Genomic DNA, 13,316 nt, shown 5'->3' with positions numbered 1-13,316 from the left:
GACAAATTGAAATGCCTTTGAGTGAAGCTGGCAGTGGAACGGGACACTTGGCGCAGGGAAAGACCTGCCCCATGAAGGACGGTTGCAGCCTCCTCACGAAGATGCAGGTTTCCAACCTCGCACTGTCAGAATGTCAGACTGCAGAGTCTGCCACCAAACCCTGAAAACCACAATCCCCCCAAATTATGGGGGGTTGAAATGAGATAATCTTTAAGATCCCTTCCAACCCAAACCATACCATGAACTGTGTCAATATTTACTGCTGCTGAGGAAAGGGAAGCGAGGTGTGAGGCCATTTTATGCTTCTTCTTCACAGATGAAAACTGTGAAACTGGAAGTTGACCAAAAAGCGCAAACGTTTCAGAAACGGGTTATGAAAGAACAGTTTCAGGAACCTTTAGCTCGACCCAGCTGTAAGCCATCTGCACACAGAGAGACCACAACTTTTAATTGCTACATAAGCAATTTAGTTAAAAGTCTTTCACCTTCACGAGTCCAGATTTGTCACTCAGCAAAAATAAGTAACCTCAAACCGAAGGCCATCAGTGTCCATATTGGAGGTGCAGCCTAAACCCTTCTCAACTTTCATCCAGCCTTCCTTCAACACAAATTCAAACAAAAAAAAATAATATTCCTTTCTTGAAAGCTCGACCTATAAAACTTTTACTGCTTCCTTTGACCCTGCACGTCGTGGTAATCACTACCAGAGGAGGAAGGTGAAACAACATGGGATTCATTTGTTCAACTTTTTTTCTAAAAACTCAGTTTATGATTCAGCATTTCTGATTTCAGTAATTTCCAGTTAAAAAAAAAATAATAATAACATGGGGTTTGTGCAGAACTGGGTTTAAAACCACGGCAACTGGGCAAAGACATGGATGCGGCTGGCATAGCCCTCATCCTGCATCCCGCAGCCAGAGCGGGATTGGGTTGGGAATGTGGGACTGTGACCGCTCCAGCGGATAATGCGGGGCTGGAACAGCTGTCTTGGATCCTTGGAAGAGGCAGGCACAGGGCTGGGAGCTGCCAGCCCGTCCCGGGGGTGTGCCGGCTCTGCTGGCAGCCCCAGGCAGCGGCAGGGAGGCGGCCGGGCCCCGAGGCAGGGAGAGCAGCCCGCCCGCAGCGGCCGCCCCGGGAGGGACGGGCGGGCTCGGGGAGATGCGGGAACGAAGCTGGGCTGATGCGGGGAGCCCGGATCCAGCGGGGAGCGGGGCTGGAACGCCAGCTCCCAGAAGTTGCACACAGGTGCTCAGACCTTGCCTTTCGTTTTTCTCCCTTTCTGCTGCTTCTCAGGATACTCCCGGGGCTCTGCTCTGCTCCTGACTTTAAACACACTTAAGCACTTTACTCCTTGCAAAAAACCTCACGAGTCCCCTTTCGCTCACATTAGAAACCCCGAAAGAGCTGCTGCCCTCGGAGATCATTCCCTGTGCACCATCCTTGCCTTCGCACCCTCAACATGTGCTGCCAAGTGATGCCGAGCCAGCCCAGCGCATTAAAAACCAAATTAAAACGCTACCGAAAGCCAAAACAGCCATAAAATACCGGACCACAATGTTTACAGTTCGCCGTTATTACGAACAGACAACAATGAAGTTAATTGACGTCTAGAGTTGGTAAATGCGTTTGCACAGTGTTTCTGGTCATGTCGGCTCCAAGGGACCAGCGATAACTGAAACCTCTTTAATTCTCATAAATGAGCCGGCGACAGCGATCACTCTACTCTCTCCACACCATCCCGCATTGCCCTCCCCACGCCACTCCGGATCGCTCTCCCCACAACGTCCCGGATCGCTCTCTCCACGCCGCGCGCCGCGAGTTTTTCCTGGCCGTGCCTCCGTGCACCCCCTTTCCCGATACTAACTTGGAGTTGCTGTCCTGGACAGACGCGCAGACTGGTCTGGCATCAGGTTGCCGTGCCCCGCACCGCTCCGCATCCCCGTCCTGCATGCCCATCCCGCATCGCTGCCCCGCGCCGCTCAGCATCCCCGTCCCGCATCCCCACTCCGCATCCCCGTCCCGCCTGTGGGCTCACCTTGTTGGATGCCATCTCGCTGACGGAGCGGTAGGTCTGGATGGTCTCCAGCTGATCCAGGCACCAGTCGAGCTCCTCCAGCGTCTCCATGGCCAGCTTCTGGTAGGGCTCCTCTGCGAAGAGGCACACGGACATGTACTCGGGTTGGCGCTGCGGCCGCCTGTCCATGGCGGGGCCGCCCGAGCCGCCGCCAGCGCCGCCGGAGGTGCCGCTCCGCTCCCTCATCACGCGGCCGCCGCTGCGCTGCCCCGGCCGCCGGCACCGAGTCCCCGCCCGCCGCTGGCACCGGCCCGGCCCCGGCCCCGGCCCCCGCCCCTGCCTGCCCCGGCCCTGCCCCCGCGGCACGGGGGGAACGGCGCACCCCCCGGGCAGGGCTCGGGGAGCGTCAGTCCCGGTGCCCCCGCCCCGGCTGCTGTGGGGCTGGGGCCGCCCCCGCCGCTCCGCGCTGCCCGCGCCCCGGATGATGGTTCCGAGCCAGCCCCGCTCCCCGCCCGGCCGAGCCCCGCAGCTGCCAGAGCCTGCACCCCAACAGCCCTGAGCCTCAGCGATAGCACTGCTCCCCAACAGTCCTGCTCCTGAATAGCCCTGCTCTCCAACAGCCCTGCTGCCCAACAACAGCCCTGCTGCCCCACAACAGCCCTGAGCCTCAGCGATAGCACTGCTCCCCAACAGTCCTGCTCTCCAACAGCCCTGCTGCCCAACAACAGCCCTGCTCCCCAACAGTCCTGCTCCTGAACGGCCCTGCTCTCCAGCAGTCCTGCTCTCCAATAACATCTTGCTTCCCAACAGCCCTGCACCTCAACAGTCCTGCTTCCCAGCCCTGCCTGGTTCTGCTCCCCACCAGTCCTGCTCCCCAACCCTGACTAGGCCCATTCCCCAACCTCTCCAGCCCTGCTCCCCAGCCCTGGCTGGTCCCATTCCCCAATCCCAGCAGCCCTGCTTCCCAACCCTGCCTGGCCCTGCTCCCTGTCAGTGCTGGCTCCCCAGCTCTGCTGGCCTTGCTCCCTCCCAGCTCTGCCCATCAGCCCCACAGACCCCTGGTCCCACTCTCTGCTGTGCTTCCCAGCAGGCCCTACACCCCGACCCTGCTCCTGTTCCCCGCTCCCACCGAGCTGTGCTCCCTGACCCTGCCAGCAGGACAACATGCTCCTGAGCGGCTCTCGCGTAAAAGTTAAGGTTTACATAAGCGGATACAGTGAATCATAAAATCTCCCCATGAATGTAACTGCTTCTCATAATGCTGGTGACATATGCTTACCCCATAAATCTGTCAAAGTTAATGGATTCAGCATTTCTAATGGCACTGGCTGAGCAGGTAACAGTGACATCAGAGGTCAGGATTGTTAAGATACACACTCAGTGAAGGATCTGCTCTATAGCACACACAGACATGAACACCCCTGCCTTCCCTACCAAACCCTCGTGTCCTCGGGGAAAGGAACCACACTTTGTGCTGGTATCTGCCTTCCTAAGAACACATCCCCTCCATCATTCACCATAAAGCAATGGACATCACTGGATAGAGACTGTACATTAAATATTGAAAATAAATGCTGCCAAAGGGTAATTCAGCAATAAACTTGGTACACACATGTTTTAAAGATTTGGTAAATCCAAATCTTTTTGGCATTAAAAGTTAATGGTGTTTTTTCTGTGCTCACAGAGCTCCAAACATGGCAAGTCATTCTCATTCCTGCATACTTCTGTGCTGCATGTATTAAAAAGCAGGTAGAAGTAGCCAAAACACACAGAACTCGGTGCGTTTTCCTTTTTAACAGGCATATTTTCTATCAGCTACTTTATCATGTAAATTAGTTGACCTGGAAGGACTCAAATTCCTTGTTACAGAAAATGTTTAGATCAATAAAACTAAACAGGCTAGACCGTAAGTTTGGGAATAGGAAAGAAAACCATCTCCTCAGACAAACTATAGACCATATGTTTAAATACTGAACCATACTGCATTAAATTCCTGCATTCCCTTGCTCTGAGACTCCTCAGGAAGAAGAACCACAGCGTTTGTACATTCCTGAGGAGAAGGAACAGGTTCACAGAGACTGGGGCACAAGACCCTAATATTAGTCTTTTGCAGGATTTCCAGCCTTGCCCAGGGCTGGGGTTGCAGGACCCGCTGCCCTTGTCACTTTGCTCCAAATCCTCACCTCTAAAAGAACCATCAGGACAATTCAAGACCAAGAATAGAAATTTACACTTGATATTGAAGGATTTGTGTTCTCCAGAGCTGACAAATGGTTCAGGAGATTCCCTTACTTTGTAATATGAGTTTTATGTAATAAAAGAAAAAACACAAACAAACCAAGGAAAGCTATTACGTACTAAGGAGATCAATGTGAATTAGGAAACTTCAAGGCTTAGGTATAGAGCAAGAGGGTTTGGCTCTAAATACTTTATATTTCTTTTTGCTTTTCAGAAGATGAGACAAATATACAGTGAATATTGTATGCATTTGTAATGTTTTTCAGAATTTTTAGCAGAGTGTATCAGGACACTTGTGCAGAAGGACCCTCCTTCCTTCTGTTTCTGCCTTTCTGCCTCATTCCAGTGAGACTCCTGTAAACAGTGGGGGTCCCTTGAGACTGCAGCCTGGTTTAGTCATGCAAAACATGAGCATTATCACTTGCCTGGGCCTTTTCATCAAAAACATTTAGAGGCCAATAGATTAACGATTTAAATGCAGATGAAAACTTCCACTTAAAATATCTTGTTTCAATAGCAAAGTCACACTAAAGTGAGAGCAAACAGTTCTTCTGAAATATCATTTTAAGGGGAAAAAAGGGTGAGTTCTTCTGCTGTTCCAATCTAGGAGAAGTGGATTTCCATACAAAAGCACGGTGAACATTTTATTTCAGAACTTGCTTTTTTTTTTTTTCTGATGCTGGCCAGCCTGCCCACAGCTCCCTCTGGGTCTTGGGACCCAGGAGAGATGCCCCACCTGCATCCCTGGGTAGCCTTTCTTACGTGTCTTTTGGTTTTGACTTATCCAAATATTTATTTATTTTCACTCATTTTCTTAAGCAAACGAGACTGGTGAAATGGTGCTCTGAAGATGTGCAAGTGCCTTCCAGCTTCTCCTCCCTCCCTGCCCTCCATGGTCATCAATCAGTCATTTCTGAACCTGCTGCTGATTTTGGCTCCAGTTGCTTGGTCAGTAAGTACGTCACAGACACCACATTCCCACCCATTTCAAGAAATTAGACAGTTAGGCAGAAGAAGAGACACTATCCTCCTTGACAGCAGGAAGAGAGCCCAAGTTCACCCCTTCTTAGAAACTCTATAACTGTCCCCCAAAGCCACCAAGTGACGCAGTTTGAGACAATCAACCCGGAAACCCAATTCTTATCAAGCCAGCCCTCCCTGGCTGGTGCAGCTCCACTAACTCTCTGCTCGTTAGCTTGTTGTGGCTGTTTAGAAATAAGCTGTGAAAGCACATGCTCAGATTCCACTCATAAGGTTAAGCAGTAGATGCTTTTTTCAAAACAGGACATAAAATTAAAATGAATACTCCAAGTCCCTGGGAAATGTTGTAAGATACACACCTACCCAAAAGTAACAGGCAGGTACAAGGCCAGTTAGAAGTTGCTTTTCTACAAATGTAAAAAATTTTATGTGGAAATGATCTTAAAAGGGAATAACGAACATTTTCTAGCTTTCTTAATATTTAATATTCATGGATATCATAGAATGGTTTGGATTGGAAGGCACTTTAAAGCTCATCTTGTTCCAATCCCCTGCCATGGGCAGGGACATCTTCCACTAGACCAGGTTGCTCCAAGCCCTGTCCAATTTCGCCAAGAATTCCTTCCCAATATCCCATCTAACCCTGCCCTCTGGCAGTGGGAAGCCATTCCCCCTTGTCCTGTCCCTCCAGGCCCTTGTCCAAAGTCCCTCTCCAGCTCTCTTGGAGCCCCTTTAGGCACTAGAAGGGGCTCCAAGTTCTCCCTGGATCCTTCTCTTCTTCAGGCTGAACACTCCCAGCTCTCCCAGCCTGGCTCCAGAACAGAGGACAAAGATGAAGTGCCCTGAGATTCTCTCATCGAGTGGCATCTGTGTTGCTACAGTGATTCACATAAACAGTAAACAGAAGTTTAGATGCTACATGACATGTTCTTTCCCTGAATCCAACGTGAGCATCACACTGACATCAGCAGTGCAAGGGCCTCTGCCAGAAACACTCCTAAACCTTCTCCACTCGCAGACTTTGATAACCTTCCTGGTACAGCTGAGGCACATGGTCACTTACGGAAACAGTCCTGCAATTTCTGGATATGGTCTCCTGGAATCCTACACGACGCCTCTTCAAGTGTATCACGTTTCAGTTTATATTTGGGTGTTGCATAACCAAGCCCTAACCCCTAAAGTTATAACCGTTGTTTTGTCATTCTTTCTAGGGCCTTACCATGAAATCATTTCTCAGACAGAATAGGGAACTAAGTAACAAAAGGAGGTAGTTTCAGTTTTTAAATGGTGTTTGTGCAGGCCTTTTGATCATGGTGGCAATCTAGCAGGAACTGAGGTGACATTTCATCACAAGACCTGACTTGCTGCCAGTCCCTCTGAGGACAGACTGGCTGATCCTTCAGAAGCAGCACACCACTTCATGTTCTCCACTGGCCCTCAGAACGCTCTGATGTACTGAAATGCAACTCAGTTATGTGCCGTTATTTTGCAACAACTGCATTTTTGGTATTTTACCCCATCTATTTCTTTTTCAGCTCTGTAAAGTGATGGAAGACACAGTATCTCTCACTAGAGAAGTGACTTAGCAGACTGTTTTTAGAAGCTTTTTCCCATTTACTGACTTATCTGTTCTCTTGTTTTTCTCTCACAATCATTTAGGTTGGAAAAGCCTTTAAGATCATCGAGTCCAACCCTTCCCCCAGCACTGCCAAGGCCACCACTAACTCATGGAAGTGCCACATCCACATGGCTTTGAAATCCCTCCAGAGATGGGGACTCAACCACCTCGGTCAGCTGTGCCAGGGCTGGACAACTCTTTCCGTGAAGAAATTCCTCCTCATGTCCAACCTGAACCTGCCCTGGCACAGCTTGAGGCCATTTCCTCTCATCCTGTCCTTTGTTCACTGGGAGCAGAGCCCGACCCCCACCTGGCTCCACCCTCCTGTCAGGGAGTTGCAGAGAGCAAGAAGGTCCTTCCTGAGCTTCCTTTTCTGCAGGCTGAGCCCCTCCAGCTCCCTCAGCCACTCCTGGTGCTCCAGCCCCTTCCCCAGCTCTGCTCCCTTCTCTGGATATGCTCCAGCCCTCCAGTGTCTTTCTTGTTGTGAGGGGCCCAACACTGACTCCAGTGCTCAGAAAAATTGAAAGAGTGAGAGCTGTTAATGAATATCAACTTCAGGCTTTTTTCTTCTTGAATATTTGGAAAGTGAAAGGCTTTGGAGATCATCCTCTTTTCTGGGAGTAGTTCAGTACAAGGGCAAACACACACTTCATCAGGAGGTCCATGAAGTGTTGTAGATGGGAAGAGGGGTTAATATGACAAACTCTTGCCCAACACTCTCCCACCAACCTGGTCTGTGCCATCCTTCTCCCAGCTCAGAGCTGGCCAGGAAATTTCTGAGCATGAGGGCAATGTTATCTGCAGCTGCAGCCTGGTTCCTCTCTTATCCCACAAACCCACTGTTCCCATCCGGTGACCAAATGCCACAAGCCCCATATGGCAGCACGGTGGGATGGTGGGGCAGAGACTCTAGCCCTGAAGCTGTGGGAGGGAATGATGGCTTTGCTCTCAACTGACACAGAAGATGACCCAAGTTAGGAAACATTTTGAAACTAGATCCAAATGGCCAAATTTAAAGTGTTTTTTTTTCTCTCTCTCTCCTGATTCCGTCATGATTGTCTCTTGCCATCCCAGTCACTTTAAGTAAAGACTTGAAGACATGCCATGTCTTGCTTCTGGCAGAAAGTGTAAAGGCTAAAAAGTTTTATAAGTTTTAAGAGTTGTCAAAATACCACATCCCAAACAGGTAAGTTAAAAAAATCAGAGAGGAGTTGCAATTCTCTTTGCTCAACAGAATACTGCACGTGACAAATGTAAGCTTTCCATGATCTAGGAAGTTACTATTCCCAAGAGGATTCAATATTGGGAACACATTGTCCAATTCAGTGGATGAGAAATGTCGAATACAAATATTTGCCAATATCTTTACAAACTCAGCTCTCCTCAACTCTCACAGATCAAATTATGGACTGACTGTACTGGCAAAAGACTTAACTTCTAATTCTGCAAGGAAAAGGAACAGTTACTTCTAATGGATCATAACTTTCCTTGTAAACCTTAGGCATGTGGAGTTTAGGACTTAAAAAAACCTCTGATAGTCTCTGTCAAAAAGGGCTGATGAAAAATTCCAAGAGAAACTTTTACAAGGAAGACTAAAAGCAAGGCACTGCAGCTTCCAGCAGTGTTCCAAATTTTATCCATCCTATTCCACATGCACAGCCACTTGTTTACAGTGCCAGTAAGGCATTTTCTGAGTTCTTAATTTTCATTGCATCCTGGCTGCAATAAATTGTGATTACTTATAATTATAAAGTTCTTCAGCATTTGGGGCTGTCCTTCCAACTCCAAACATCCAGCCTGCCTTCGGAGTAGGAATTTGGTTGAGACTCCAGGGTTGGTCACAGAGGTCATCAAAGGCATTTTCCAGTGATTCCAACTGATTTAATAAAATACATTATCCCTCCATCATAACCTTACCCCAACAACAATTCAGACTCAGGATTGAATGTGTTCATTTAAAAGGAAAATTAATGTGAGCAGATGCTCATTTTTGCCTTAGAAAGGCTTTGATTTTGGATCTGTTCCCAAATCCAGTGTGTACAAAGTGGCAGTAGGCAGGCACTGAAATGTTCCCCCAATGTTGATCAAACTCATAAGATGCAACAAAATCTGAAGCAGATTAACACTCATAAGAAACAAAACATGAAAATATAAGTACTACAGGAGAAAATGCTTCCTACCCCTCACTAGTGACAGGGAATTAGGTCACTAGTGAGTGACCTAATAATGAGCAGATTTGGTGACTGAGCTTCACTACCACTCTTAGGTGAGCTGGGGCTTTTGGAGTCCTCATGTCCTTGTATGGGAACATGTAAATGTTTATCCTGATGCATGAAGCCACTTGCAGGCACTGAAAACTATGCTTTAGGAAACGTCTGGCAAGAAGCTCCCGGGCTCCCAACTGGAAAATACATTAAGAGTGCAATTTTAAAATCTACCTAATTCTCAGGTGAAGCCAGAAGACTCAGCATTAAGGACTATAGAGGACTAAGCTCAGAATTAGCATTTATCAGAGGATCTGAAGACAACCCATTTCTAATGACACTATATTTATTCTAGATTATCATAATTGTTGTCATTATTAGAGATGACAAAAAAGATTGAGAAGGCAGATCCTCTAGTTAATCATGGGAATGGCAGATTAGTATTTGGTGAGTGGATAGGTATTTTTAAGTCACTGAAGGCTTCATTTATGTTTCTTACTCTTTGACTACTGATCAGAGCTTGTGTCTAAGGAGGGTGGCAGAAACCCTCCCTGTGGGAGCCCCACATCCCAGCTGATCCATCAGCTGAACCCACCTGTGCTTCAGCTGAGACTTGCTTGAACTTAAATCCTGGTAAAGGTTAGAGGAGAGAAAAAGGAAGGAGAAAGAAGGAGAAGAGATGGAGATGAAGAAGGAGGAGAAGAAGGACAAGGAGAAGAAGGAAGAGAAGGAAAGGGATGAGAAGGAGGAGGAGAAGAAGGAGTGGTGGTCTGCATGATTTAACAAGGCACCCATGTGGTCCTGACATAGATAAAAGGACCACAGACCCAGATGGCCAAAGGTGCTCCCTGCCTTTCAACAATAGAAAATGGCTATTTTAACCTCAGAATGCAAGATTCATTATAACCAATACTGCCCTGCAATAATTATCAGCCAGTGTGTAGCATCACTCCAAAACCCAGGAGCGTGTTCAGTAAAACAGGTCTATCAACACAGGACATGCCAAAACTTGATAGAATAGGGCCTTGTGCAGGCTGTCAGCCATTTACCCTTTGCCTTCCCTAATGGATCTGTGGTTGCTTACAGATCGTGTGGACATGTTTACATATTTATCCTTGACAATGCCAAGGGAATAACTGACACCAAATGATTTATTTGTTTAATGTATCCTGTTAGTGCATTCATGACTACTCGTGAGCAGAGAGCTATTTCCTTGAGTTAAACCATTGTTCTGACAGATCCAGCAAAGAGATCTGAGAAAATTGTTCTATAGATGGGTTTGAAAATACACAGGAAACAAAATCAAAGGCACTGTGCACAACTGCCAGGATTCACTTAAAATCTGTAATGAAATAGTCTAAGTCTGATAGTACCAGCTCACAAACTGCAAGCACTGAAAAAACCCTGTATCCTGTAATTACAGGTTTCTTTTATAGATCTCCTGTGCATCTTCCAGTATTCAGGGAGTCTACAGAACAGATTTCCAATTTCTTTTTCAAGCACAAAAGCTACACATGCACCTAAAAGAAGGTGTTATTTGAAAGCAAGATGTATCCAGCAGAACCACCCAATGCCACACATGCCGGCAACGCTGCCAGAGCCCGAACATGTTCCCTCTTGTAGGTCTACGGACACTTGCGCACTCCCAGTCCGCTGGACCGCGGGGCTGGAATTAGGAGTAATCTAAAATCATGGGAACACCAGAGCATTTAGATGCACTTCCCCTCCTCCCCACCACTTCATTGTGTGCAATGAAACTAATTATATCTTTTGCAAAGATAAGTGCAGATGTGCTAAGAAAGGCACAAAGCCCCAGCACCCGCGGAACAGGTGGAGCCAGTCTGTTCTTGAGCAATTCCCGAACAAATGGACGAGCCTGCCCTTCTCCCCTTGCCCCATCGTATTTTTGGGACTCTGGTCCGGACCAGTAACTCTAGCTGCCCCCTCTCACATTTCTCACACCTGCAGCCTTCATCTGGCCTGCAGGGGAGGTGGGAGTGAGAGCAAAGGGTTCTTGTTGGGTGCCCGGCAGAGTGGGCACAGGGAGAGCTGTGGAGCAGGACCGGTGGGAGCCAGAGCGCAGCAGGAGATGGGCCGGCTGCAGCCGGAATGGGCACGGGCACTGCATGCAAATGAACAGGGAGCTGGCTCAAAGTAACACTTGGAACAAAAAAATACTTTAGAAATGTAGGGTTTTCTTGTTACCCTGTGCTGATACATGAGATTTGGTCAGAAAGGCCTGCGAATGAAATCCCTGTGGAGGGAGGTGACAGGATTAACTGGCAAAGCCACTGGTAGGGGTACACTGAGGAGGTGGCACTGGAGGAGATCCAGCTGTGGGGGAACACGGACAAAATCCTAACAGGGGCTCAAAAGCAGCAGAAACAATGGAGCCTGTATTCAAGCTGCATTCAGAGATGGAAGAGAAAGATAGAGACAAAAAAATGAAGTGAAAGCTTTCTACTGCTAATTGCGAAAAATGCCAGGAAATGAGTGAGATGGTGCTGCCAGGAATCTGTGAGACTGAAATTGGTGATGAGAGTGTTTGACAGGCGCTACAGCCTTTGGCAAAAATACAGCCAAGATTTGGGGGGCATTTTTCATTTTTCATGGGGGCTTTTATTTTCAAAACAAGGAGCAGGAGAAGTAAACTCTTGTGTTGCACTGCTGAGGAGCCTGGCATTCTAAGTTCCCTAATTAAAGACAGGTCCTTTCTGGGACACACCATTTCAGCTGCCCAGAAAGGCTGCTGGGAAAACTCAGTCCCAAGTAAAACAGCTCCAAAACTGCTGAAGACGTCAAGGCAGTGATTAAACCAGCACTCGCCAAGAACACCGAGGACACATACAGGTTCAAACTGGAAGACTCTGGGGAGAAAGCAGAGATGCCCTTACCAAGTGAAGGCATGGGGACTGTGGAAACCAGGATGAAAGGGAGAAAAGAAAACCTCCTGTCTGCAGGGAATGACACAAAACCAAAGGACTTCACTCCGTCCCAAGAAGGAAGAAGGCACAGCTCATGTGTCCGCCGAGGCAGAGGCTGCCGGTGACGGGAGGAATGCCTGCAGCGTGACTCGGCTGCGACGTGAAGAGCAGCAGACGTCTGCGAGTCACCCCACTGCCATAGTAGCAGTGATGTTTCTGAGTCAACACCAACCAGCCCTGAGCCAGCTGCGGTGTAACCTGAGCACCCTCGATTGCAGCCCGGAGAAATGTCACTTCGGTGGGGGGGCCCATTGCAGCTATCTTTGGCCATCTCAAAGTTAATCACCTAAGCTCCCCGCACAGTCAGTGGAAAGTGGCTGGGACCTCCAAGGGGTGATTCTGGTCTATTCTCAGCACACTGCTGTGACGGGCTGAATCACCCCCCGGAGGTGCCTGTCACTCTCCACTAACTGCAGAAGGCGCCTCTCTACCCCAGTCACAGGAACTGGTTGGAAGGGACCTCCGGAGGTCATCTGCTCTCCCACCCGCTGAAGGATGATCCCCAGCTAATCATCAGCACCACCAGTTCTCAAGTAGCTGTAGGGCACTGTTAGATACCCCACACCCTCCCTGTCATCAGCCACCAACTGGACATGCAACCTTCATCACCATCCTTGGAACCTGGTGGTCCAGCAATATCCAGCCCTGTCAACAGCCCGTCTGTCTGACAATGCCACTTCACTGCCATGTGGGAATGCTGAGAGAAATGGTGCCAAAATGCTCACTGCCACAGGTACACCCACACACAGCCCTCCACGTCCCACAGCCAGGCCATCCTCACTCCTTGGAGGAGGAGGTTGGAGCTTTCAAGCACAATTTGCCCTTGGAAAATCTTCATCTACCATTCCTGATTGACTTTCTTGTCCTACGTGTGGTTGGAAACAGACTGTAGTGGACACCCTCAGTGACCTCTCCAGTGATGAGAAGAGTCTGACTAGTTCCCCAGATTCCCTTCACCTTTCTCAAAGATGGACCTTTTTCCTGTTGACACAGGTCTTCCCAAGCACCACAGTTTTCCTGAATGACACACATTGACCTTACAGTCACATGACCCAGCTTTTCCAGCCTGAATCTTGTCTGGTGCTATAGACTTGAACACATCCACCTCCTCTAGGCTGCCCCTAACCCTCTGATCCCTCATTGCCCTCCATCCCTCTCCTTTCCAAGCAGGCTGGAGGGTCACCAGGGCCTGGGTGAGGACTCTGTGAAGACTGAGACAAAAAAGACACTGAGTATTTTGGCCTTTCATGTATGAGTTGTCACAAGGCTGTTTCATT

General features: G+C 48.6%; 1 protein-coding gene across 3 annotated transcripts in view; it reads right to left on the bottom strand.

The window, feature by feature from the left end:
• The window catches only part of PDE4B (phosphodiesterase 4B), a 197,659-nt gene that overhangs the window by 26,824 nt on the left and 157,519 nt on the right, over positions 1-13,316 (bottom strand). For all 3 annotated transcript variants that reach the window (XM_050307439.1, XM_050307441.1, XM_050307440.1), the window contains one exon: positions 2,036-2,148. In XM_050307439.1, the coding sequence (XP_050163396.1) occupies positions 2,036-2,148 (113 nt within the window). The remainder of the gene's footprint in view (positions 1-2,035; positions 2,149-13,316) is intronic.

This window comes from Myiozetetes cayanensis, unplaced genomic scaffold (assembly GCF_022539395.1).
Source record: "Myiozetetes cayanensis isolate MyiCay16 unplaced genomic scaffold, myiCay2020 scf12, whole genome shotgun sequence".
Lineage (NCBI taxonomy): Eukaryota > Metazoa > Chordata > Aves > Passeriformes > Tyrannidae > Myiozetetes > Myiozetetes cayanensis.
Note: the sequence above shows the minus strand (reverse complement) of the source record. Positions and strands in the feature narration are given on the sequence as shown.